General features: G+C 38.7%; 2 protein-coding genes across 3 annotated transcripts in view; both read right to left on the bottom strand.

The window, feature by feature from the left end:
• Positions 1-15,511, bottom strand: part of abcc1 (ATP binding cassette subfamily C member 1 (ABCC1 blood group)) — a 32,289-nt gene extending 16,778 nt beyond the window's left edge. The window contains exons 1-12 of one of the 2 annotated variants that reach the window (XM_088316061.1): positions 15,347-15,511; positions 10,758-10,934; positions 10,550-10,648; positions 8,925-9,062; positions 7,764-7,889; positions 3,975-4,036; positions 3,617-3,748; positions 3,194-3,418; positions 2,933-3,110; positions 2,659-2,820; positions 938-1,030; positions 519-722 (exon numbers count right to left, since the gene is read on the bottom strand). In XM_088316061.1, the coding sequence (XP_088172187.1) occupies positions 519-722; positions 938-1,030; positions 2,659-2,820; positions 2,933-3,110; positions 3,194-3,418; positions 3,617-3,748; positions 3,975-4,036; positions 7,764-7,889; positions 8,925-9,062; positions 10,550-10,648; positions 10,758-10,934; positions 15,347-15,394 (1,644 nt within the window). In that variant the 5' untranslated portion in view covers positions 15,395-15,511. Of the gene's footprint in view, positions 1-518; positions 723-937; positions 1,031-2,658; positions 2,821-2,932; positions 3,111-3,193; positions 3,419-3,616; positions 3,749-3,974; positions 4,037-7,763; positions 7,890-8,924; positions 9,063-10,519; positions 10,649-10,757; positions 10,935-15,346 lie in introns of both variants that reach the window. The other variant, XM_088316060.1, reaches the window with a different exon arrangement.
• A 1,985-nt stretch (positions 15,512-17,496) lies between these two features.
• On the bottom strand, positions 17,497-27,898 carry LOC148322985 (uncharacterized). Its single transcript, XM_088317226.1, has 6 exons — positions 27,072-27,898; positions 22,466-22,734; positions 20,946-21,014; positions 20,124-20,175; positions 19,805-19,841; positions 17,497-19,711 (listed from the first exon to the last, which is right to left on the bottom strand). The coding sequence occupies exons 1-6, from the start codon at positions 27,565-27,567 to the stop codon at positions 19,669-19,671; spliced, it is 966 nt and encodes a 321-aa protein (XP_088173352.1). The 5' UTR covers positions 27,568-27,898; the 3' UTR covers positions 17,497-19,668.
• Between the last annotated feature and the right edge of the window lie 89 nt (positions 27,899-27,987).

Here is a 27,987-nt window from a genome sequence, read left to right on the forward strand (position 1 = left end):
GTCGTCAACACCATCTTTTCCACCGTTGCTTGCGCTTTATGGCAGGACAACTTTATGGAAGCTACATACTTTAATATTGTTAATAAAAGTACTTTCAGTAAAAATTACAATAAAATAAGACATCAAATATAATCCAAACAATGAATAACTGTTTAATTAAAATTGTTCAAATGGAGCTAAAAAAATTAAATATATAATTAACCAAAATCCACTTAGGGCTCTAACAACGCATAAACTTGCAAACCTTTGCAACTCAGTGAGATACGGAATTAAGAAATTATACAAAGCGGGCCATAAATTCCTCTATTTTTACATGTTTCAGTTACCCTAAGTATCATTGGGATAAAAACCCAGGTATGAAAATTTAGGGTCCACTCCACCCTATAATGAGTATTATACATTAAATTAAGAAAACAATATACAAATTGTTTCATTTTCAAACGAACTTTGAATCAAAAGGAGACCTCCTCTTAATCACAAACAGGACCCCCACATGACTATGCGACTAGTGTACTCACCAAAAAGGGTGCACAGACCCAGGTGAAGGTAGACACCGCGCCAAGGTAGGCAGCCTTCTTCAGGACATGTAGCTCGCTCTCACGAATATCTGACACTTTGCCCTTGAAAGCAAGCTCCCAGGCATACAGCTTCAACACCTTGATACCATTCAGCATCTCATTCATTAGCTTAATGCGACTGTCTTTACTCTTCATCTGAGCTACCTGTATAAGAAAACAAACACAAGCGATACAAAACATACACATTCTTAGAACAAATGCGAAAATTCTATTCAAGCGTTTGAGAATAAAATTAACAGCTGTCTTGGGACTAGTTGACTATGAAGAGTTAGAAATGGCCCACCAAGTTAGATGGTCTTTAATGACTTCAAATAAGAGCAAAAATATCTCTGATGTGGTGCATGTCCAAGAAGTCTCACCTGGTAGGTTTTGGTTTTCATGGCAATGAAAGCATTAACAGGAACCATTAAAACCATCACAGCCACTCCAGCCAGAACAGACGGGCCCAGGTTCTGCACAAGAGTTACAAGACATTCAAGGAGACTTTTATAAACAGTATAAAAAAAACTTAGCTGCACAACAAACAAAATGATGAACAGCAATAATGTATATTTAAATATTTTTCACGAATCAGAATAACACACAAGTAGAGAACAAGCACAAAAGGCCCCAATTAAAGTCATATCACAACTGTTATTTGGGGAGTTTTCTTCGAATCATTTAAGTAGACATTTGATGTTAATCGAAGTTTAAAGAGTAAAACTCAATAACAACTTTGGAGAAAGATAGTTATGATACGATTTAAGAAATACGGCTATCATGTTGTTCTAGAGTAAACAATGAAGCAATTGGGTCCCATCTTCCCTGGATTTGTGATGTATTTTATGTTATTCAGGCTACCGTAACATGACGGAACGCAAAGCGTTGCGAGTGAGTAGCTAGCAGGAAGTATGTGCTTGCGGAGGTTTTATGTGGTTACTACAGCTTGCAAAAACATGCAAGTTAGAAAACTCTAAATTGTCCAATGCAGAGAATGCGAGTGTGAATGCACGTTTGTCTAGACGTGCCCTGGGATTGGCAGGTGACCAGTCCATGGTGTAGCCTGCCTCTCACCCAAAATCAGCTGAGCTCAACTCAAGTGCAATAGAACATAAATGGTTTTAAAATCCTGAAGACCCGTCAAATGGCCGAGTCAAATGCAAACAAATTAATTGTTGAGAGCCGCGAGGATGTCAGCGCATGCATCCAAGGATGCAACACGCAAAGCCTAACTTCTTTAACTAAACGACTATTGTTCCTGGGAGTACAGATCTCCGATGACCTTTCTTGGACACACAACACCACAGCAGTGGTAAAGAAGGTCCACCAGCGTCTGCACTTCGTGAGAATCCTCAGGAAATTCAACCTGGACAGGAAGCTGCTGCTTGCCTTCTACCACTCGTCCATCGAGAGCCTGTTGACGTACTATGTCTCCACCTGGTACAGCGGCTGCACTGAGGCGGACAGAGTGAGGCTCCAGAGGACGGTCAAAACAGCGCAAAGGATTATTGGCTGCCCTCTCCCCTCACTGTCGGACATCTACACCGCCCGGTGCCTCAGCAGGGCTCTCAACAACGTCAAAGACAATACCCACCCAAACTCACACCTGTTCGACCTGATGCCCTCTGGCAGGCGCTACAAGTGCATCAAATCGAGGACCAATAGACTGAGAAACAGTTTCTTTCCGAGAGCCATCTCCATTCTAAACTCTCACACACACACACACACACGACCACCCTTACCTTGCAGAACAGCAACGTGATGTGTTTTTATATATCCTATTCAGTATTATTTTCCATTGCACTTACTAGTCTCTTATTTATCTAATTTATATATTTATCTGAATTATTGTTGTATTGCACTGGAGAGGGGAGCTCTCTAATCTCGTTGCACTCTTGAGTACAATGACAATAAAGGGATTTCTAATTCTAATGGCAACTCACAGCGCCAAAGAGAACAGACACTTTTAGAAAATGATTGCTTCAAGGGGACAAACCACGAAGAATTGTTGTATTTTTGTTGGACTAAAAGATAATCTATTTGCAAGATATCATTTTGGTAGTTTTGAATGAAAAATGTGTTGTTGGAAGTAGATTCTTACCTGCCACAAAAAGTACAAGGCTAACACCACTTGCAAGGGGGCAGACCATATCATGTTAATATAGGCGATAAGATCCATAAAGCGCTGAGCGTCCACTGACATCAAGTTGACGATCTCTCCAACTGTGGACGTGCGGCGGGCCGCACTGCTGATAACCAAGGCCTGCAGGAGCAGAGAGGCAAAAAAAAAAAAAAAAAGGTTCGATTGAAGATAATCGTTTTTAAATTCAACGTCATATTAGGAGCCATTACCCAACAAAATAAGTTAGAAGTACCTTTCTATAGACTGCTCCAACAATGGCAGTACGCAGGCGCATGCCTGTGATGAAGCAGACGTGAAAATACCGCTGGAGGATAAGTGACTGCACGCAAGTACATAAGAAGAGCAGAGCTGTGTAGAAGTAACCATGCCAGTAGGGAGCGCTAGAGTTGTTCACAAATTGGATCAGACGCCTGGAGACAATAGAGGGAAAAGAATTACATTGACTAATCCGAAAGCAACTCTTCATGTCATTAAAGTAATTTTAATGTCTAACCGGAGGATCTCAGGCCCAACAAACATGAGGATGTCTTGTATGAACTTGTAGAAACACGAGATAAGGAAGTACGGCCCGAAGGCCAGGCAGAGAGCCCACAGCAGGGAGGGCTCGTTTCTTTTAGTGTTTTTTATTATTAAGATTTCAGACTCCTCCGCAGTTTGACTCGGTTTGTTGTTTGGGTTGTGGGCCCGCCTGGGAGAGTACAATGTCGTCTGTTCGGTTCTGCAAACACCAAGAAACGTAGACGGCTACGATTAATATTCAATACTTTGTCAAAATGATGTGAAATCATTCTTTACAAAACTGAATAGATGTGATAAAACAGTATCAGTCGCTTATTAGTAATTTGGAATCATTCGAGCCATGAAGAAAACATTATTTTTCTTTGTGTATATTTCCTTTTATAGAAGAGCCACTGACCTTTTTCGCTTTTGACCATCTATGTTCCAACGTTGAGCCAACTTTGGTACCACTTTCTGTGAACGGTCATCGGGGTTCAGAGACCACAAGTCTTTCTCCTCCAGGGGATGCTTGTAGCCATTCATCATCAGCCTGGTAGGGAACAACAGTTTAAGTGCTGAGAAATAAAATAATCAGATTGTTCATAAAAACAAAGTCAGGACTCCAGCAGGTAATCTGAGATGATATGATTCTTAATTTATTGTGTTTTGTGGCTGATCAGTCTCACGTAAAACTGTCTTTCGTAAACCGTAACTCCAGTCGGCCAAAAATATTACCAACCGAGGTATCGTAGTATATTTACTAAAGGACTACTTACCTGGTGATCCACCAGAATGTTATTTTGGAAAGGAAAGAAGCTCCAGGCTCAGGGCAAGGATTCTAGCAATACCAAATGAAACATCAATCAGATCCAAGGGAAAAACAACATTGCAGGGCGCGTAATTTATGCAGAAGAATCAACATCTCTGGTCGTATTTCAAAAAGCTTGACATTGTTTGAACAAAATCAGGTAGATTGAACCAACAAGCCACTACATTATGACCTCTTGCACAATATGAGTTAAGACTACGTTATTTGTCAGGTTCTGTACTTTGCTTGAGTATTTCTTTTCTTTCACTTTAATTACTTACATTTAAACAGACGTTTATATATTCTACTCATTACTTGGTCAAAACAGGATTGTTGCAGATTTCAATCTCCGTGGTCGACAACACGATGTAAAAAGATGGAAATGGAAAGAGGTCAAGTAAGAGGGAAGCTGTTGACTGACTGAGAGCTTGGGTTTTTATAAAAGAGGGGAAAAAATGAACAGCAGTGACATGGAGGACCATGAATCAGGGAGAATTCAGAACATCAGCAATAGGTTCATAGAAGCATGATATTCCTCATCATTGGCTTTAATTGGGCCGATTGCTTGATGTCGTTGGCTACAAGAATAAATTGCGTGGCCAGCCTAATTAGAATAGATTCTGAGGAAGTAAACCTCCAGAAAATGGAAAGTTTGAATTATAAGGTGTGGAGAAAAGTCGAAGAGAAACTCAAGAGTTGGTCACCAAGGTGACAGATACTGTGAACCTAAGCTGCTCGCTTGCAGGTTTTGCATGCTTAAGCCCGACTTTCGACCCGTCTCCTCTATCAGCAGTAAATATGGCTTGTCAGTTTATCAGTGTCTATATCCTTATTATGGCACAACCAAAGTTGCTATAGTTAACAGTAAAGATCAGAATAAGAAAAAATCCCCCCCCCCCAAAAAAATTAAATAACTCCCAAATGTACATTTACAAATGAACTAAAATTCCAGCAAAAACATCCTTTGTTTTTGTTAATTAATTCCAAACATGATTGGCAAACGCAGGTTGATTTTATATGATTTATTTTAGATCAGCTGGTTTTACCACAGCTGTGCAGACATACAGCACAAAGAAGATCAAATAACGTTTTCGGATAAATCAAAATTTAATTAAGTTTTTTTACTTTTCTTGATCGTTGAAAACATAAGAGAAGAAAAACGACTCGCGTGGAGAACTGTGAAGTACCTTTAGAAGTTCCCAATGTTGTGCAAGTACTCTGAATGCAACATGTTGTTTGTGTAGCAAGCATGTAGGCTATGTGATTCTGCTAGCCTTAATAGAAATTAAGACAGGAATGGATTTTCACTCCCGTCCCATTCCACTGTCGCAGAAAAAAAAAAAATCCCGACCTGTCTAGGTAATGGACCATAGCAAAAAATATATAAATAAATTGGGGTAAGGCGGCACGGTGGCCGACTGGTTAGCACGATGGCCTCACAGTGAGAGACAGCATCGGGTGTGGGTTCGATCCCGGCCATCCTGTGTGGAGTTTGCATTTTATCCCCGTGCCTGCGTGGGTTTCCTCCGGGTACTCCGGTTTCCTCCCACATTCCAAAAACATGCATGGCAGGCCGATTAAACCCTCTAAATTGCCCCTAGGTATGAGTGTGAGCGCGGATGGTTGTTCATCTCTGTGTGCCCTGCAATTGTCTGGCAACCAGTTCAGGGTGTCCCCCGCCTACTGCCCGATGATAGCTGGGATAGGCTCCAGGACCCCCCCGTGACCCTAGTGAGGAGAAGCGGTACTGAAGATGGATGGATGGATGAAATTAGGGTAAATAAATAAAAATGGAGAAAAAAAAAAAAAAAAAAAAGAAAAACGAACTCCCGCACCATCCCACTCCCAATATGAAAACGACGCCGATCCCGTCCTGCTTCTGTTCAAAAGATCAGCTACCTTTGGAAAAAAACAGCCACTTAAGTTGCATTTTACTAATTTATTAAACAGTATGTGACTCCCTTTATCCTCATGGGCTCTTCATTATTTTCTGCAACAAGGAATAGAGAACAAATTGGAAGAAATTGAAATCATGCTTCTAATAATTTTTTAATGCTGTATCGTGACTGTCCCAATCTGGTGATGACTAGAGGAATCCTGCGGGATTCTTGTGACCGGGGGGGTTTCTTGAAATAAAAAAAAAAACCTTTAGTTCCCAAGAATCGTTTAAGATGCTTAATAACCCATTTGGAATCTAATCCAAGATTAAATACACATTAAAAAAAAGAAATAATAACACCCATCGTGTATTTGAATACAAAACATTCTTGTTTTCTAAAACAATGTTAGTAGCTGTTAATGCTAACAATGTAACATCCCGTTCAAATGCTCAAAGGGAAATTAGAATCGACTTCGGGAGTGATGGTCCTTCAAATAACAAACGCAGTGGAAACGCGTTCACACAGGTACGATAACGCTACTCAAAAGGCACAAATTCTTCCCAATAGGTGAAAAACAATTTATATTAGAATCAGAAGAATCAGAATCAGAATGCCCTTTATTGTCATTGTACTCAGTGTGCAACGAGATTAGAGAGCTCCCCGCAGTGCAATACAACAATAATTTAATTATATATATATATAAAATAGATTAATAAAATATTAAATAATTAAACTGAAAATAAATACAAAATTAATAGGAGTTCAAAATTCTTTGCCTCTCATTTTAAGTGTACTCCATCCATGCACAGCACCAGCCTGCCCTAGGACCCAGTATTTTTTTATTTATATAATTTTTACTATATTCTCATTTTACCTTCTTACCAATTTATTTTATTGTTTTTGTTTCAAGTTAGATTTAAAAATAAGATCAAATAAATATGGTAAAGAGATGAGGGTACTGTTAAAGAAAGAAAATGAAGAATAAGAAAAGAATGAAAATGCAAGTGCTTGAATTTCACATGGTATTTACATTTTGGTCTTGACAAAAACAATGGAGTGTTCAAGAATCAAGTATTGAACGCGCAGGGATGAATGGGCATGGGGCTACGATGATACTGATGAGTAGTTGAGTTGTAGTAGTTTAATAAATACTAAGTTTTGTATTAATAATGGTTTTCTTAATCGTGATTTCAATCTCAATCAAAAATAATCATGACAACCCGGAATGTTGCAAACAACGCCCGCCGGTTTACATAGGTATCCAAGATACTTCTACTTAAGTACTACAGAGTGGGAGGGCCTCAGCTTTCCAAAGATTCACTGTGCTTCAGTCTGGAGTGATGTACACTGTTCAGCATCATAACAGCTGTTCTTTTTTTAACCTGTCATGTAAATAACAGGTAGCCAAAATACTGTATACCAGCGCTGTCAGTTTGACCCAATATCATTCCGCATCAAAAATAACTACCGTACATCAATAAACTCCGTTAAGTACCTATCTGTCCTTGTAAAAACTGAGCATAATTATCTTTGCAATGGTTGACTATTTTATACAGCTATTGTATTGGATATCATAATATTGTGCAAGAGGTCAATGTGGGTGAGATACTCACTCATTCGTATTATTTGTCGTTCACATGAACTAATATCACTGAAGTTTTAACATGATATGCTCAAAATACAGTACCCTAATCAAATATATATCTTCAGCTTGACGCAACGATCAATGCATCCACACAGCTCAAGCCAAGTAACATTTAACACTTTTTTTTTAAATGACCAGCGGTGGACAAATGATTAGCACTCTACTGACTGTAATACTGTATATTCAATAATCAAAATTCCACATTTGACGTCACATTAGTTATCAGACTTACTGAGTCTTTGACAACTTGGGAGAAGAGTGGAGGCTGATCTGACAAGCAGCACAAAATCAACGAAACCAGCAGCAGAGTGTAGTACACAAAGAAGGTGGTGTACCTCCACACGCAAATTGTTGACGGCTAGAATGAACGAAAACATTCTTAATTTGTGATACAGGTACATGTCAAACTGTGGATCATCCAAGGCCGGGTCGAGACAGATATGTATGAGGGGGCAGCCACAAATCTTGAGGGGGCATTGTGCAATCTCAACACTAGTGATCTGTTCTGTTGTCACTTGTTTACAAGTCTGAGTCCCTGAGGAGAATTAGATACACAAGGTAGGGACAAGTCTGCTGAAAATTTTGCACGAGTGGAAAAATGACAATGCGATTGAAAGATATCAGCCAGATTGCAGAAGTTGGGCGGGGACGGAGCTTTTCTTTAGGGGTCTGCACGCATAGATAATTTGTGCTCAGTCGGTGGCAGGGAACGGACCGTGCTCTCTCCCTGAGCTGTGACACATGACATGTCAGTGGGGGCATATGCTCTGTTCTAGGCGAATAGGCAACAGCTTGGCTACCAGAAGAATTCAGTGGTTTTGGTTGTTGTTGACTGGACAAATAAAAATTTTCAAGAAAAATATTAACTCTTGCTTTTATTATTTTAACAGGAATTAAGTACGTCACTGCACAAAACACCATGAAAGACTAACAAAGCTCATTTGCTCTGCATTTCCACTTTACTGCTGCAGGCTGCTATTTAAACCCTGACACTGGCTCATTTGCATACGGAAGGGTAATTGGAAGTTGGGTCTCCTCACACTACAGACGTTAACCCTCACAGCGAACCAGCAGCAAGCCGATACTCTGAGCGGAGTGGAAAGAGGAGACGAAGCGGAGTTGAGAAACATAAAACAAGAAACAACTTGATATATTTCATATTTGAGGGGGCAAGCAAGACATTAAGACAGTAAGAAGTGGAGCCGAGGAGAGAGGCATGAGCTAGTAAAAATATGTGAAATATATTTGGGGAAATTTCGTTGGGGGGGGGCACAACATTTATTCGAGGGGGGCTAGCGCCTCCCTCTTGCTCCTGCCTAGAACCGGCCCTGGGATCATCTGTTATGAAAATATGAATCATCATTTGCTGCACCAATGACAGTGGTAGACTGACCTGGTCTAGCGCTTGGAGAACCTTGGACCGGAAGGTGATTGTGGCACAAAGCAAGGCCAGCAGCCAGAAAAACAGCAACACTCCAGATGACTGAACCCCTTTTATTCGTTCATATTGAATCAACAGGGTGGCCAGCAGCTGAAGAACACAGAAAACTATATTATGAAACTCAACAAATACATATTTATGTTACACTCATCTCATTAAAAACACGATCAGTAGGGATGGCCCAATCACATTATTTTACACCAGAGTCCGAGTCCACTGATTTTGAGGATATGTTGATACACAGAGTCCCAATCAGGCACCTCAGCAATGTATTAAGGAAGAAAAAAAATCTAAATTGTCTTTATGATTTTTTTGAAAATTAATGTAAATATTTTTTATTTATAATCTGACCTCCACCTAGCCTACAACCAAATCCGACCATCTGAAAATATCAAAAGCGGGCCTGATTTTTGATCACATGAGCGGAACATCACTAATAACCTTACCTAATATACTTATTCAGCTGTTTTCCATCCTTTAATCCAATAAATTACATCCTGACAAACCATAAAAAAAAACAGGCCACACGCTGTGGTATAACAAACATTTCCATATGACACTAAAAACACCACGCTTTACTGTCTTCAGAAATTTTACTTGGGATGTAACGATATCCAAATGTTACGATATGAACCTCACGATGCGATAATAATTCCGACATTGTGGGGAGGTTGACAATGAAAAAACAAAAATAAAGAATCACAATACTGTTTAAAAACTCCTGATATTGTGAAATAAAAGAACAATTTGGGTGTTTTTAACAACCGTTATTTTATCATGATAAAGTAGCAGTTCACAATGCTGTGTTTTTTTGGCAGAGATGCATAACAATCGTACCAGTCGTGAAAATTTCTGTTTGAAGTTATTGACCTATGTGACCTATGAAACCTCTAGTAGGTGCTATTTCTTTTTTTTACCCCTGTATAAATGGGACACCACACAAGGATCCCCAACTTGAGGATTCTCTCACACATGCGGCTTGCATTCACAATAAGGTCCTTGTTAAAGAGCTGAACTTTGCACTTTTTCAGTTTTCAACTTTTTCTTCAGATTTTAGCTTTGATCCTGGTTACAGTGAGCTACTGTATATTCAGTACTTTTCATTCCCCGATATACATTTAGGTCTGGCTGTCAAAATGAACATGAATCTTGGCATTTGAATTATAAGCATAATTACAGTTATAAATAAACAAGTTTTCTGTCTCCAATATCCTGTCTAAACAGTTTACCAATGCCATTTTCCCACAACACAGCTGTAGCTCATTTCTGCTTTTCTCAGTTTGAATGAATTCAGCAAAAACCTAAGCCATTTTTATAAATTGTTGCTGTTGCAACTTTCTGCTTGACCCATAAGGGTTTGCCGCAGCAAGGCCCCCCCGAATGATTTGTTTGGCAGTTTTTTCACGCCGCTTGCCCTACCTGACACAATCCGCCACAGGCAACAAGCAATTTTTGAGAAATTACAAAAAAGATACATACCAAATTATTTTTCATTAGACAAGACACCACACCCAGACATAAATATTAGCATCAAACAAAACTCTCACCATGGTGAAGCCCAGTATAGTTGGACTAACCAGATGAACAGGTGCAGGAACTTTACTGCCATAACTTCTTTCCCAGAAAGAATAGAAAACATCTGCCCAGCAGATAATCCATAGTAGAAAGCCAAATGCCTGCAGAAAGAAGAACAGTTATCACAATTCTGGCATCCTGATGCTTACGTTACATGATCAAATAAAGATAAGATTACAAAAGAATGACATAATGTAATGAATGACTCACAGTTTTGGCTTTGTTAAGGTGACTCATACATATGTAACCTTGATTGTGTCTACGAAGGTAGATGAGGTATAAGGGGGCACACGGCCAGAGGTATAAGCATGGGAGCCACACCAGGACAGTGTTCTGGAAGCACTGAGTAAAGTCTGGGTTTGTAGTGTTCCATGAGCGGTCCCAATCCTGTTTGAGGCAAAAAATAAGATTACAATTTGCTCCGTGGAAAAGCACCAAGAGCAAAAATGATTAGTTTCACACTGTCTGTTGAGATTTTGTTTTCTATAAGAAAGTAAGACCTATCTTGGATGACAGCCAATAGAATAAAAGGAGAGAAATATCTTTGGATGTCACAATTGTGAGGTGATGTTTGTGGCAAAAAGTGGAATCCAAGTGTAGGGAAGCAGGAGATGCAAGAAAATGGAGCAGAGCAGCCGTATTGTCCAAATATAATTTATTTTCACAAAAAAGAGAAAAAAACGAACTGAAATTTAACGAAATGCCGCAGCAACAAAGTCCAACTAATTGAAACTCAAAGTTTTAAAGCAACACAAGGAATATTGTGAGAGAGCGAGACGGTGTAAAGGTTTGTGCTGGGTGGATTAGAGGCGATTTACGGATGCACACAAGCAAGCCTGTTTCAAAGCTTCTTAGGACCTTATTGTGTCTCAAAAGAAATGACAAAACCATCAACTGGAAAGTGAAAGAAGACGACACCTGGCTTCCAATATTTTGAAAATGTTAATCCCCTACTAAAAAAAAAAGAAGGAATTTAATAACAGCACTTCGCCTCTGACAGAGATCCTATGATGATATCATTTTTAAAAAATGGCTGACAGAAAGTAGGCATGTTCACAGCAAATGTTTTAATAGTTTATATTTAAACAAGAATTTTAACTAAACACCGTGGAAATTTTGGGGAAAAAATATGAATTAAATTGAACAGGGCTCATTACGTTTTAGTGCACCTCGTTCATACTGCGAATGGCTGAATGATTTAGAGAGACTGTGCAAAGAGGAATGATCGAAGATTCCGCTTTCTGTATTCTCCCATCTTGTGAAACATTACAGGAGAAGATTAGGAGCTGTGTTCTTTTAGAAAAGGGGTTGCACAAAGTATTAACAGGGGATCAGGGGGTGGTAATAGTTGTGGCACACTTGATTTGATGTAGAATTGTTTTTTAATGTAGGGGGAAAGTAAATAGCTGTGTTTCAAATTATGAATCGTTCCTAAATATTTTTTTAGATATAATTTGAATAAATAAGACGCCAATTTTAGTAAACAAAGTGGTGTCAGTGACAATCACTCTGAATTGGCTTGTAGCCAGCAAATGCAAATCATTATATGAGATAAAATTTCAACAATGGCAAAGAAAAAGACATGCTATCAAGTAAATTACGCTCAGCATAACCTTGCTTTTTACTTTGACTTTTTCCTGTGTTATTATGTTTTGGTTCAGGATACATCTGAAGATTGTTTGATTGAACCATGACTCTGCATGGTGTGGGGACCAATGACTTGATTACCTGATTTTAGAGTAAAAGCATGCGCGCTTGAGTGTGCATGCGAGCTGACTAAGCACATGGCCGTTGGTGTTTGCGTGCCCGTTCACGCTTGTTGAATGCGTGGTTCCATAAACACGTCTCACTGGTGCTGACTGGTATAAATGCCAGAGCCCGTTTCTTACGCTAGTCAAGTCCTGGTAATATGATAAAGCAGGTGTTTGCTCCAGGCATCAAGCGACCTGCACCGATGGTACAGCAGTATGTGATTATAGCTCAACATGATTGTTCTTGATTGTATGAGAGTTGAATGAACCTCAGTGTGCTGTGCTATAATATAAAAATATAGAGCAGGGGTCTCAAACTCGCGGCTGCGGGATGATAGTTTGCGGCCCCCGCCTTATTATGAAAGTTTAATGTTCGTGCGGCCCGCGAATTTGATATGACTGGCACTTTACAATGTAAAGTGCCAGTCTGTAATTAAAGCTTTATAACTACAGAAGTAGGCCTACTCATCCCAGAACTATGGTTTATGCTTAGGATCTCTGCTATTTGACAAGATTTTGATTTGATTGACAGGAGACCCATGCGCGAACAAGATGTGCAGTCTGACGGAGCTTTGCATCAGCAATAGCACAGACGGGACTAATTATAAAATGTAGGATTACCTGGTCACAGTGGAAAAAATTGAACCGCGGATTATTGTTGGGCACATCTTCAGCTTTAAAACGAGGGTAGGATTGTAATTTTTTTTCGATGTTTTAGTAGGGGTTTGATTGATGAATGTTCCACTCATGTTCAGGACAATTCATGTTCAGAAGAAGATTAAAGAACTGTTAATACAGACATTTGACTCATTATTATTATTATTTATTACTGATTAATTTTCTTATTAATTCCTTATTTATTTTCTTATTAATTCCTTATTTATTTTTAAATTTTATTTTGTGTTAAAAAATAAAAATAAAGACATTTGAGAAGATTAGATTTTTTTTATTTTTTTCTTGCGGAAAACCTGATGCGGCCCAGCCTCACCCAGAGTCTGCCTCTAGTGGCCCCCAGGTAAATTTAGTTTGAGACCCCTGATATAGAGGATTGCACTACATCACGGACAGATTTTACAGAGTTTTTTTTTTACATTTAGCAAGTGTGTGAATTGGAGTTATTTTCAATATTTGAATGCATACTGCCCGAAAACAGTTGGGATAGGCTACAGAATGCCCGCAACCTTCGTGAAGGATAAGCGGTCCGGATAATGGATGGACGGATGTTTTTCTTTTTTTAATACATTTATTTCTATGCATGTGGAAAGCTGCAATCTGTTGAGGTCAAATAAATATATTAATCCATCCATTTTCCAAGCCGCAACGTAATGAAAACATTCTAAATATTTTGTTTTATTCTTCATTCAGGTATTATAAGCAACTTTTACACTGTAGATTGGACATAACAGAGAAATTTTATAACTTTGCTGAGTAATTTATAATTTTTACAAGGCATTTAACGAGTAACTAACTCAATTACTTTAACGGAAAACACATTGACATAACATGTCTTGGTGTGGGTGTGCATTGTCCTAAAACTTATTTGAAAAATAAAGTTCTTGTCAGCATGCAGTTGTTGTCCACGTATTATCATTGGATATAATAATCTTGCGATGAAGCGTCACTTTAAATCACCACTCTTGTTGTTCCATTCTGTGGTCTAGCTGCCGCTGGGAAGAATCTCAAGTTAGCAACAATCGGACTAACTAAAGCTAATAGTGTGAGCCTAACCCCGATTTATGTCCCTTAGAGTGCCAGTCTTACGCGAAAAATGTATTAGCTCAGTCTCGAAGGCAACCATTTGGTGCAGTCTGGAACTCTTTCTTGCTTCAGAAGTAAGTAAATTCCAAAATTTAGAGGGCACAAACGGTGAGGCTCTATCATCTTAATTTTTTTTAAATTAACTGTGAGAGACACATAGGTAAATAAAAAGGTAATCAGCAGTTTACAGAGACTTAAAGCCCCCCCAAAAAAAAGTCACCAATTGTACCACGTATGGAGGAGCCTGACCACTAAGGGCTCTGCAAATGTTCATAAAATGTAAGTAAGTGCACGGACTGGAGATGAGGAGAGATGTGGCCAAAGCAATGGAATCTAGACAAAAGCCAAGCTTCTGCATTCTGAATTTGAGACAGTCTAATTATTTTTTGTTTAGACAGGTGACGCAAGAATTACAATAGGAAAGACAAGAAGAGACAAAGGCATGACAGATCATTCTCAGTTCAGAATGAGATAACACTTATTTTGGCGGCGGAAAATCAAGGATTTTTACGATCGCATGTGGCCGGAATAACCCCCATAAATGACTTTTAGCAAAATTGAAAAATGTTTTTGGATTTGAATTTGAATATCCCCGATTAAAGTTATTTTTGTGTAACAATTGAGGAGCGTACCCTTGTTTTTTGGTTTTGCAGCATCATATGTAAAATGCCTTGAGATATATTCTGTTGTGAATTGTCACAGTAGAATTTGAACTAAATTGACCTGCGATCAATCACGCAAATTGACACAGCTTGAAATCGAACTAAAACGGGCCATACTGACAGGGAAGGGAAACAATAGATCAATAGCAGTGATAAGGATAATTTTGTTGCAAATCAAACTACGTAAAAGTGTGGTTGGTGGGGACAAAAATCATGTAAAAAAATGGGACATATTGTAGTGGGAAGAGAAACTACATAGCTACACTTCAGGTTTTCAAGCACCTCTCCACTGGTTAGTCGTGTGTGATTGTTCACGACATGGTTAAGAAGTGCGCTTTGAGAAGACGTGGAAAAATGAAAGCTCTTGGTTACAGCGGCTAGTTTCCCTAAAAATCCTACGAGTGCATGCAAGGTCAGACGAGCTTAAATTAATTAAAAATATATATACGTGTTCATAAGCCGGTTATTCAAGCGACTGGAGAGTGGAATAAACTGTTACATAGCTGAAACGTTCACTGATCAATTTCGTCAGCTAGCATGTGCCACCGGTGACCGGTAGCTAGCAAAAGAGAACGGACATAAACAAAAGGTGAACAAAGTCAAAATACGATGAAGAAAACTACCTCACCCAGAACTGGTCGGAACCGTCAGGGCTGCAGAATCTGTCAAGCCCCATTTGCTAGGACGTCATGGAAGAGAAGTCGTGACAATGACTTGTTTGGAGTTTTGATTTCGTAACTTGGGCTCTTTCGGGCTTCACTAAGGACACATATATATAATGGACTAACGTTGCCGTATACTCGCTGTCGGGAGAAGTGAAGGCACCGGAAGCACAATGGCGGCCATCTTACGTTGCCACTTGTTCAGAGCTCCTCACATGAGTATATGGCTTTCTCTGCGGCGTTTTCACGGTTTATTTCTGTCTCCACAACAAGCATGTCAAACTTGTCTGTAATTTGACAATATAAATTTTATTTGTATAGCATATTTCATATGGAAAGCAGAAATTCAATGTACTTCGAGATAAAAAGTAATGCATAGATAGATAGATAGATAGATAGATAGATAGATAGATAGATAGATAGATAGATAGATAGATAGATAGATAGATAGATAGATAGATAGATAGATAGATAGATGAGCTGAGTCATCTGGTGGCAGTCGAAGTCAGCATTCAGGAAATGATCACATGTATACATGTATTTATGTCTCGATGTAAATACCCGATAAGGTGCATTTGATATTCTACTATTATGATGCATTTGCGTGTGTGGATGAGTCGGTCCTGCATTGCCACCTGGTGAAGTAGAAGCATGACTGTGTAATGGAAAGATTCAACGTTTACAAAAAAAAGAAGAAAGAAAAATAATGAATTGCAGCTGTTATTACTCCTGATATAGATCCTAAATATCGTACTGATATCAGTTTTCCAGCGAAACCTAATAGATGTCAGCAACAGTGGCAACGTAAAATGGCTGCCCTATGGCTTCACCCGATTGTTAGTCCATTTATATATTTGTCAGTGGGCTAAACATGAAAGGTGGAAGGTTGCCGCCTCTTCTTTACTGCGTTTTGGTAACGTGAACACACGCTTTAAATTACAATGCTGCCATCTGCTGTGCAAGAGACGAAATAACATTTTTCTTCATCGCGTCAAATCTCAGTAAATTTTCAGTGATAACTAGACACGATTCAAGGATTTTTAAATTACATTGGGGTCTAAAAAAATATTTTATAAATATGTTTGAGAATATCAGACTCCAAGAAAATTCAGGAGGATTTTAAGTGGGACTGCACAGAATTATGACCGGGCTCTTAACCCCCTAATCCAGTCGTAGTGTCATCCCTGGTGATAACCTTTGGTTGAAAATACACTTTGGATGTTTTCCCACATTATTTCCAATTGCTGCCAGATTTAATCTTCATGGAAATTGGATTGGTATAGTTCAAGCACCTAGAAAAATAATTGTAGCGCTGGAATGTTAAGATGTGGATTGTTAGTTTTGCCCCCTGTGGACATAGAAAAGGGCATTTTAACGTGTCGATATTGTATATATTCATAACTACCTTTTCTTACACTGCAGTTCCACCGCTACCCCTTTTGGTGTCGTATGCCAGTCTTTTTCAAACTGGTGCACATGTTTATTTATTTATTGATTTTTTATTTTTTTTTGCTATATTTGAAAAGAGTGTAATTGCGCATCCACTACAGTAGCCGTTTATCCTCACAGGCGCTCTGGGATCTATCACAGAAGTCTTTGGGCTGCCTGAACTGGTTGCCAGTCAATCGCATGGCACACATAGATGAACAACCATTCACACTCACAACCACACTAAAGGTCAATTTAAAGCGTTCAATCTGCTTACCTTATGTTTTTGGAATGTGGGCCTTCACCGGAGTACCCAGAGAAAACCCACAGAGAAATAATTGAAGGCTAATTTATTCATAGATTCAGATAGATTTGATGTTAAAATCTCAATATGATTTAGGCTGCAACTCACAAGAAAAGAATGTGATGAAAGTGGACATAGGGTGACGATATGGAAGCCTTTGCAACTATACTAATTTTTCACATATCCTCTTTGGCTTTTTATTGTATCATGGACGGCTGGCCTGTCATTCTGATTCAAGACATCATGTTTGATGGCTAAGTGGATCAAATGATGAAGTCAAACTATGGCACGAAATTGAGACGCGACGCTTTTTACCAGATAAGATTTATTTTCATACTTGAGTTTTACAGAAACCATTCATAATTGTTTGGGAAATAAAACAACCACCGATAGTATGGAGGAGTATTACTTATAACGCATTCGCAGAAGGTCTGGCGTAGTTGGTGTCACCTTATTGCAGTGTCTACTTCCCTTTATTTTCCAGCCCGACATGCCATTTAGGCTGACGTTGATCACATTGGCTGATGTAGGATCAGTGTGTACTGTAGAGGCCCTAAAATCCGGTGGAAGCGCAACTCAGCCATGTCTGCCATCTGGTGGTGAATGGCGTTCCACTCGACCCCTGCATACTCGCAGTGTGGCACCCACGGATTTTGCAGCGATGGGCATTCTGTCCCAGAGACGGAATGTGTCCTGGACGCCCGTTATATGGACGGAGACCGGAAGACGATAATTTTATTTATTTTTTTAAAGGATGGGCTAAACAAGGACGGACGTGGGTTTACGTCCGTCCCTTTAATCGTCTCTAACTGGTTCAAGTACCACAGACGCCCATTTCCCTGATGACTGACAGAAACACACCCAGCGTTTCACCAATACACTATTTGAGACTAAATGTGAAATATCACGACGCACCGCTTCTCTCGTCCGTGTTCATCGAGTTTGTATGTGGGAGTGACTTTTTTTTTAAGAATTTGGGTGTGTAAAAGAACAAGACAAAAAGGAGAAACATTTTATATAATATAATACATATATATTATATGGTAGTATATGATTATATATTATCCAGAAAATGGATGGATGGATCGATATATACGCAAATTTTTGCTATTCACCGGCCTGGTCCCTACCCCGACGAATAGTGTCAACTTTATTATAACTTAAAACTAAACTGTGGAATCCTGCTATTCGCAGCGGATAGGAAACGGGCCGTCCCACATTTACAGAATATTCACATATAATTAACGCACCTTGAAATGCATTGGGAAGAACATTTGTGCATTTTTTTCATGTTAATAATCTCACTGAATTCTAATTCCACTCCCCCTTTTTTTCCTAAATTTTTATTTATTTATTTTTTTAATTAAGGGGGCCCTCAGAATGTGGGTATGGGCCAAATGCGGTGCTCGAGAAATTATTTACAATTACTCAGAAAAGGAGTATGCCAAGAACCAGACAGACGAGAAAGAGGACTGGGTCACCAATCTCAATCACGTTCAGAAGAACCGCGAATGGTCTGAATTGTTATTAATAAAGATTGAGAGCATCGGATTTGATCTACAGTTTTTTTAAAATATTTGAGCCTTTATTATTTGGGCCCAGACATAACCAGACGCTATTTTCAGCTGCCCCACATATGTTGAGATTGTGACCTGAGGTCACTTAACTATGAAGAGAGTGGGGAGTTAATTTAGAGTGTTTGAAAGCTCTGTTAAGTGTCTACGAGGTGTTGCATCTTCAATGTGATGACTCTCAACGGTTAGTTCAATAACAGACATCTCACTGTGTACTGTAAATCATTTGGAGTTGCTTCTCTGGTTGCAAACAGAGAAGAGAGGGAGTATTGTGTATTCCGTGTAGACGATTTGGCAACCCGGAAGGGGTCACTCAGGCCCCTTAAGGGGTTTTGGAGGAGGTCAAAAGATTAAGATGTTTTAGGTGTAGGCATTGCTTATGTAATAAGTCATAAGTCTGAATATTCAGACACAAGAGGATGCACGCATGTTCGGCATTTTGAGAGACTTTGTTTGACATCAGCATGTGACAAGATTAAAATCTTTATCTCACCAAAATGGCTATGTCGGAGAAGTTCATTTCCATTCACAATCCAGCCTTGCTTAGCGGCCTCTCCGGATAGCCACTGAGAGGGACCAGCTCTTCAAAGAAAATACACTCCAGACCCCTGAACTTGGCTGGTAGTGAATGAGTTGAATATAAATGTATAAATTCCTTTTTAGTTTTAAAGAAAAGAGAGAACAGCAAAAAAAAAAAAATGACAATGAACTTGACCTGTATTAAATATTCTTGTGTTTTTCTTTTCATTTCATTGTTGAAACAGTGGGGAATTGATTGAGGCATTAAAAGTTTTGAAAAAAAAAAAAGTTTCAACAATGGTCAAAATTGAAATACAGTCTATTCTTCTATTTCGGGTTCATATTTTGATATTATTTTCAGAATTTCTAATAAGTCATCACAGGTTCCCAAGTCAATGACCAAAAACAAACAAACAATCAGAAGTGAAGGTGAGACATTCAATTAGCCACATGAGGGCGGGCCTCAGTTCATGTCGTCATCCTCCTCAAAGACATCGGCAACAGTTCTGTGGATTGTGTCACAAAAAGTAGATTCCATTCAATGATTAATAAAAATTTTGTTAATCACGCGTTAATATTAATTGACCGCAATGACTTACTTGTAGATTGATCCAGTCACTTTGTCAAGGAACCCCCCTGGAGGAAGCAGAATTGTTTTTGTCATCATTAATATTACATCACATCTTTCTCATGGCCAACATTATACAGACATATAATAGAACACTGCAGCAATATTTGTTTTACTTAATTGCTAAATTACTCAATAAGGTAACCAAAAGCAAAGTAACTGGAATGTAGCAGATGATCTCATCGGTTGACTTCTGCAGGATTTATCAGTGAAATATTCAAGCATTAAAATATCCTCTTCTATTATCAATATAGAGATCACATTTATATTAAACTTGGTCAGTCGCTCACCGGGTTGGCAAAGAGTTTGACAGGCAGGGCACACATGGCAGAAACTGCACATCTGTGAAATGATTAAACAAAATCAACAGTTAACTCATAATGTGCTGTCCTGACACTTAAGATGTCTCTCCCTAAACTTGAGAAAGAGAGAAAGAGAGAGAGAGAGAGAGAGAAATTCACATATCTAGTTTGCATCAAACACGGATTATTGAAAATTGGGGGTGAAAGTGTCACTAATGAAATAAAATAAAAATGAAAATGCTTTAAAATACAACCAAAAGTACATGTTATGTTCATAAAACTAAAGCTAACTGTAATTATAGTAAATATATACATTGTTTTCAATTACTATCATACATGAGCTTTCAGGGTTCATTTAAATTGTATTTATTTTGGTTTTACTGTATGTCCGCAAAGAAAAGGGAAGGTCAAATTATCATTTCGTTATTGTAGTTTACTTTAATTCATTACACAACACTAAGTGGCCTTTTTGTTAAGTTAAATTTACAAGATTAAAAAAAAAATGTCATGACTTCATTTCAATGGACAGGGAATTTTTTTTGGGGGGGGGGAAATGATGCCTCATTTGTGTGGATACGTTAAACAGTACTCAATACTGTTTATTTTGTGGTTTTAAGGCTGCTGACATAATTTCATGCACTCTTTGTGCAATACATTTGATAAACAGGTAATAATTCAAACATAGGGAAGGACAGTCGTTGTTGTGATAATCGACACTCTTAAAACTAATAAGGTTGTTTTCAAGGCTTTTTTATTTACAGTCCAGTAAATAATATCAAGGCTGATTGCAAGCTGCCATAAGTGTCTCACCTTGCAGTCATCACAGTGTTCCGACTTGTCTCCTTCTTCACAAGGACATTTATCACAGCTGTCACAGTGCTGAAAGGAGATGACGTGCCACAGTGTCACACGGAGTCAAAGTCACATATCATATAACACAATCTATAGCACAGGGGTGGGGCAATTTAAATGCAGGAGGGGGTGACAATTTATCATCACTGATCTCGGAGGTCGCATGTGACCACACATTTCCTAATAATAGATGACAGAAATGCTATTTTAAATATGGACAAAATATGTGCATGAAGGTAAAATAGGTGCTCTTAATATATTTTATTTTTCATAATACATGTCTTAATGCATGTATGGAAGAGCCACTATCTTAACCCAACAGCAAGAACAAAACAACAAGATTATAATTTTATTTCTATTTCAATGGGCTCTTTTGCATAAAAATTACGATTCAATAATGGCACTAAACGGATGGACAAGAATACCAACATTAAATGCAAGAACTCAACTCTCGCATTTTTTTTAATATTATTGAGGTAATATGCTTGTCCTGCTTATCATTCCAAATCCGCAAAAAAATATTAGGCCTATTCATGTTGTAGTATAGGGAAGTATACGACCCAGTTTATGCACAACTAAGACATGCCGGAAAACTAAAGTTGACCCCTGCATATTTGCAGTTCAGCACTCGAATATTCGCATATTGACAGATTACAAAAATGTACAATAATTGTTCATCTTTGAGGGTTCAGGTATTTTTTTCCTCGTCACCCCCGCCCCCAATTTCCACCCGTTTCTCGCAAGAATTATGCATTCATTGTTTATCAGTGATTTTTTAAGAATGTTTTGTGTTTGTAAAAAAAAAAAAAAAAAAATTCATTTATTATTATTTTTTTGATGAGGAAATTAATCAATTGGCCATTCAAAGTGCGGCACGCGCCCACTTGCTAATCACTAATATTGAGTCTTAAAGGGAAAGACAAACCCAAAATTTTCTTTACAAGAATATGCTCTATGCAGGCCCACTAGTCAAAACATGGCACTCTGATTAATATTGTGTTTGTGAAATATGAGTTAAGCAACAAAACACCTGAGGGGGTGGCCATTTTGTCACTTTCTATCAACTGAAAATGAGCCAAAATCCAAGTCGCTCAGGTCTCAGGTAACAACCAATCACGGATCAGCTTCCGTAAAGAGGTGAGGCGTGATTGGCTGTTACCTGAGACCTGAGCAACTGTGATGTCATTTTTAGTCGACAGAAGTACGCAAAATTCTCGGCCCAGAGATGGCGAAAATCAAGTGGATTTCGGTGCTTAACTCATATTCCACAAACAAAATATTAATCAGATTGTCATGTTTTAAGGGTTGACTTCCGCTTAAAAGTGGATACATTTGTAGAGCATCCCCTGCAAATAAGATGGCGATAGAGCAGAAATTTCATTTTGCAGTGATACGGATTGTTTGTTATGCGTTGTGATCGGTTTTATTGTGATTGTTGCCACATTGTTTATTTGTGTATTTGTATGAGGTAGACTTACTTCACAGAATTCGCAGTATGCACAGACAGAGCCCTTGTGATATTTGCCGTCATCGTCCTCATCATCATCGTCATCATCGTCTTTGTCGTCATCATCATCATCATCATCATCGTCGTCGTCGTCGTCATCATCATCATCATTTTTGTCATCATCATCATCATCATCATCATCGTTGTCGTTATCGTCGTCATCATCATCGTCATCGTCGTCATCATCATCGTCATCATCATCATCTTTTTTGTCATCATCATCGTCGTCATCATCATCATCTGCAAAAATGCTCAGCATACAGCACACAATCGTCTGGTGATCACCACAGGCTTTCCTGTGCTTACACTACACAAAATATCTCACATTAAATTAAAGTAGAACGAGTATGTTGATGAATTAGGTGAGAACGTATTGCACTATTATTGTCTTACAAAAATCTCAATGATTAAATGTGTAAAGTGTTAGTTTTATTTGTAATGCTTTGTCTATTTGTGTATTACTTTTGCAGCAGTTGGCTCATATTGCAAAAGTGAAATTACCGGTAAGAGCTTATAAACACGCAGCAGTGTGGATGTCTTCTTGCTGTATCGTGTATTGAGCAGAGACTGGTGTCCTTTTTTTATCGGGCACTTGGTGCTGTTTTTCACCCACGCCGGGTCGTTTGTACAACATCCACAACTCACCTTGAACTTCCTTCGCGATTCCCTTGATTGTCATAAGAGTTATACTGCAATGTAAAGCATGTATGTATGAAATAATTTATGAAGGCACAATTAAAACCGTTTCACAATTCTTATGGAAAAATCATCTGTCGAAGCAATATTCGGACTAAACACGGTGCACTGAGAGCTCTAAATATGCTGCTTTGAGTCATGTTTTACATTTGTGTACACTTGATTTATTCAATGATTTAAAGTCGGTTTAAAGACATGGACAGCGGTGAATGCTCTTTATACCACACATGTTCACAGTCAACACAAAACTGTTTTGTTAAGAAAGAACAAGAAGAAGACAAAAAGCAAAAAACCATTTCATCTCTTGACAAGTTGACATTTAACAGAGCTCTTAGATATTTCTCTCTTTACCCAAATACTCTCTCCCTGAAGGCTGGGCAGCAATTCATTTCATCAATATTATAATTAATGAAAAAACATGCCCGTAAATTGTATTTCAAATTAATCCACAATCAGTTTAAAATTATTACATTGTCAAACAAGCATTTAAAGGGCGTTTAGCTATTGCATTAAAAAAATTACTAAAAGTAATTATTGCTAGGTTCCAAAAAAAAAAAAAAGTTCCACTGATGCATTGAAATGTCACAATTGGCTGTTATTTCAGCGCTTGGAAAAACAAATTGCCTCTTTGTTCAACAGTGACGTAGACGTTCCACAGAGAAAGAGAGAGATACAGAGATCTGAAGAAAGAGAGAAACTTGATATCTCCTGTAGGAAAACTATAATTATTCAAGTGCCTGATCAGCCAGAAAATTATTTTTAATTATCGTTTATAGTATCCAATGTCATAGCGCATAAAGGTTGTCATTTTTGCTAACTATTTTTTAAACTTCTATTAATTTACAAAGTGGCCCTCCTGCACCTCCCCTCAAGCTTTAAGTCTCCCTCGATCTATTGAGTAAAAAATTTCAACCTCCAATCAGTCTCTCTTTCTCTGTAGACTCACATGAACAGGACACAAATACAGGTCAATTGAATCATCCCCAAAATGAGAAAAGATGTTCCCAGAAGAGGAAGCATTCAAAAGACTCGAAGAGAAAATCAATGACTGTAATCCAAAACGGGCTCAGGTGTAAAATTGTCTTTTTGTGCTTGCAATCTCTCTCAAACAATTACTTCTGCAGTCCCCAAGTTCATATTTAGTGGACTGTACGAAGAGCGTCGGACAGATGGGCTTCAGGTGGGCCAGTTCAATTCCCCCAAAGTGCTCATAATTCTAGTTAAGTAGGGAAAAGAACAAAGTGTAAGAGACAAGAAGGGAAATTGGTGAGCTTAGAAAGTGGTGGAGGAGGGACTTTGACAAAATGATAGAAATTCTAAAGACAACTGACGTAGAGATGATCAGGTTGATAGAATATTAACAAGAAAAGAAGGGAAAGGGTTTATCCCCCCTCTTTCTTTTGAACTCATGCACTATTTTGTAGCGTGAATCATTCATCCCTGCTACTTCAGAGTTGAATTTGACAGGATGGGGTAACATTTTGCAGACAGATCGACTTGGAACAAACCGCATGCTGTTGTTCAAGGTGATTTGTCAGTGACAGCTGAAGCGTTTGTGCAGCAGCAGCAGTCTGGGTACGTGTTAACAAAGATGGACTCAAGACACATAATTAGGATTCAGCTAACAAATGATAAGTCATTTTTAGAGTGATGCCATACCACCTTTACTCTTCCTGGAGTTAGCATAGCATTTTTGCTAATGGCTTACTCTACAAAGATTTAAAGGGGAAATCAAGTCAAAAACGTTCTTTATATTAATATGTTCTATGCGCGCCCATTTGTATAAACACGAAATTCTGACTGTATAATATTATTTAAGTAGCAAAATCCACACATTTTTAATCCATCTCAGGGGGCGGCCATTTTGCCAGGGCTCACCTGTTTTCTGGGTTTGAGCTGTCATTGGTCGTTAACTGAGCCCAGAGCAATTGTGATGACATTTTTACTCAATCAGTGGCAAATTACTCATAAATATATTTGATAGAAACGGGTGGATTTTGCTACTTAATTCATATGCCACATATGTAATATTAATCAGAATACCATCTCCATGCTGAACTCTCACACACAACTACCCTTACATTGTAGAACAGCAATATAATGTGTTTTTATTTATCCAATTTTATATCTATTTTCTATTTAATTATTCAACCTTTAATTAATCTAATTTGTATATTTAATTAAATTACTGTTGTATATGTTATAATAAGGGCAGCAGTTCAGTAGATCAAACTCACTAGAAATGGGAAAAAATGTGTTTCTTTGGGGTTTTTTTCACGGGGGGGGCACATTAACTATCAAAAAAGCACTTATGGTGGATAGTATTGTGCCATTGAGGTTAGCACATCTGTCAAACTAATTTTGGTTCTAGCCTTCCCGTGGGTAATTTTCATGCGCTCCCCATGCTAACATGGCTTTTCTTAGGGTTGTCTGGCTACTTACATATTTTCAACATATTTTCCAAAACATGTATGTTTTGTTAATTTTAGACTAAAAAGTGCGTTTTGTGAATATGAATGGTTGATTGCCTACATATGCAATGTGATTTGCTAGCGCCCATTCCAAGGTCTTGTCCAAAGATAGCTCAGATAATCTCCAGATCACCTGCGATTTGAATGAAGGCAAGTGATTGAATTTATGGCTAACTCTTAATAGCGATAATTTTCAGAACAAGGCCAGCGTGTGGAGTATAAAGACAATAACTTACAATTGTAATATCCATACGTATTATTTAAATGCATGGTCTGCATCCATTACATCACATCAATCCATGATTCAAGAACACACATGATAATAGACCTTCTGAATAGGCAGAAAAGTAACTAGCGCAGCAGCTGCAGCTAAGGGCTAATGTAGTTGTTTCTTGCCTATTTCTGGCAAATGTTTTGCCCAAACAAATTGAATCGGATGTTACGCACTCTGAATAAGTAGCTCCAAGGACAAGCTTCTGACGGCATTTCTGTCTGAAATGTATCATTGGTGTCAAGTAGCCAAGAGTGCGAATGCTAAGTGGAGCCTTTAGGACAAAGGCCGTTCCTCCCGGCGATGCAGCGGTTGAACTACTACCAGGCACTTGTAGCTAATGTTAACAGCTAGCTGCTAGCCACTAATGCCTAATGACTTAGGCCGTATAATACACTGACGGTGTAATTAACAAGCAGTTCGTTAGCGTCCTAAATTAGCGACTGAAGTTGGTTTCGGGACAGCATTGTGTAGATGTCGGTAGCAATTATGTCATGTCAATTAAAACTTTGATAAGGCAAGTAATGGAATTCAAGTTTGCCGTTACACCACTACGTTACACCACGTTACAGGGACTAACTTCAATGAAGGATAAAGTACAAAACAGGCATTAATTAATTCAACAAGCATGGCACAAAAAAAAAACAAAATTCAGGATCAGAGTTTTACCAAAGTAAAAATTCTCTAGCTACCAAGTTTGGTAAACTCTAAGGTAAGATGAAGGAAATGCTTGGAATTTCATAAAATGCTGCATGCCTTCATTTATATTTAGAGTTGTTCATCTATCCATTCAGTGTACAACTTGTCCTCATAAGGGCCATAGTTGATCTATAGCGTATCTACTATAGTAGCGGGGTACACCTTGCACTGGTCGCCACAGACAAACCACCATGCACATTTACATTCTCTAGGGACAATTTCCAATTCTTGAATGAACCTAACATACATGTCTTTGTAATGTACGAGGATGCATCGTTAAATGATATGATCTATATAAAAAACATCACTAACCCTATATTACCTTTCTTTACTGTTTATGTCTTAATCTGCTTGTGGAAATGGTGGCAGATATGAAAATAGTCAGTGGTCTGACATAACATGAATTAAAAAAACTTCCGTGCACATGCATATAAACTGACCTTCATGATCGTCATCATCATCATCATCGTCGTCATCATCGTCGTCATCATCATCATCGTCGTCGTCATCATCATCGTCGTCGTCATCATCATCGTCATCATCATCATCATCATCGTCGTCGTCATCGTCGTCATCGTCATCATCATCGTCGTCATCATCATCATCGTCGTCATCATCATCGTCGTCGTCGTCGTCATCATCGTCGTCGTCGTCGTCATCATCGGAGTCGTCATCGTCGTCGTCATCATCGTCATCATCGTCGTCATCGTCATCATCGTCGTCGTCGTCGTCGTCGTTATCATCGTCGTCGTCGTCATCATCGTCGTCGTCATCTCCATCATCATCATCGTCATCATCATCATCGTCATCGGCCACCAGGCCCTGCTCAGTGTGGAATGGCAGATCCTGTGCCTTGGCTGCAGGAGCCAATGGGGTGTGGAAGGAGCATAGCAGCGCCATCAACAGCGCAAGAATCAGACTTCTCAAGGATGCCATGTCCAAAGACAAGACTGGACAAGCTAACAAGTGATAAACTTGGATTCACGGCAGGTGTTCCGCAACTGTTGTTCAGGCCTACAAACACACACACCTTCACAAGCTCAAACCCACTCTTGTACCCACTACACAGTGAAGAATGACACCAGCTCTGATGGCATCCAATTAACAGGGTCCTCCAAATGGAATATATTCCACGTTGAGTTCGGAGTATGTGTTCCCAGTTTTCCACACAACAGTCCTTGGATTGAAAAAAAAGTCTTCAATTTGAGTCTCGGTTTTCAGTCAGCACTTTTATGAGCCGTCAGTGACTGGTCAGTGTTGGAGACACTGGCAGGAGTAGACTGAAAAAGTGTGAGACCAACCCATGGGGTAAGATGATAAGACAGGGCTGGTGGGGGGTGGTTAAGACTGACTGAC

This window comes from Idiotropiscis lumnitzeri, chromosome 15 (genome assembly GCF_059441095.1).
Source record: "Idiotropiscis lumnitzeri isolate Australia: NSW breed Sydney's pygmy pipehorse chromosome 15, RoL_Ilum_1.0, whole genome shotgun sequence".
Lineage (NCBI taxonomy): Eukaryota > Metazoa > Chordata > Actinopteri > Syngnathiformes > Syngnathidae > Idiotropiscis > Idiotropiscis lumnitzeri.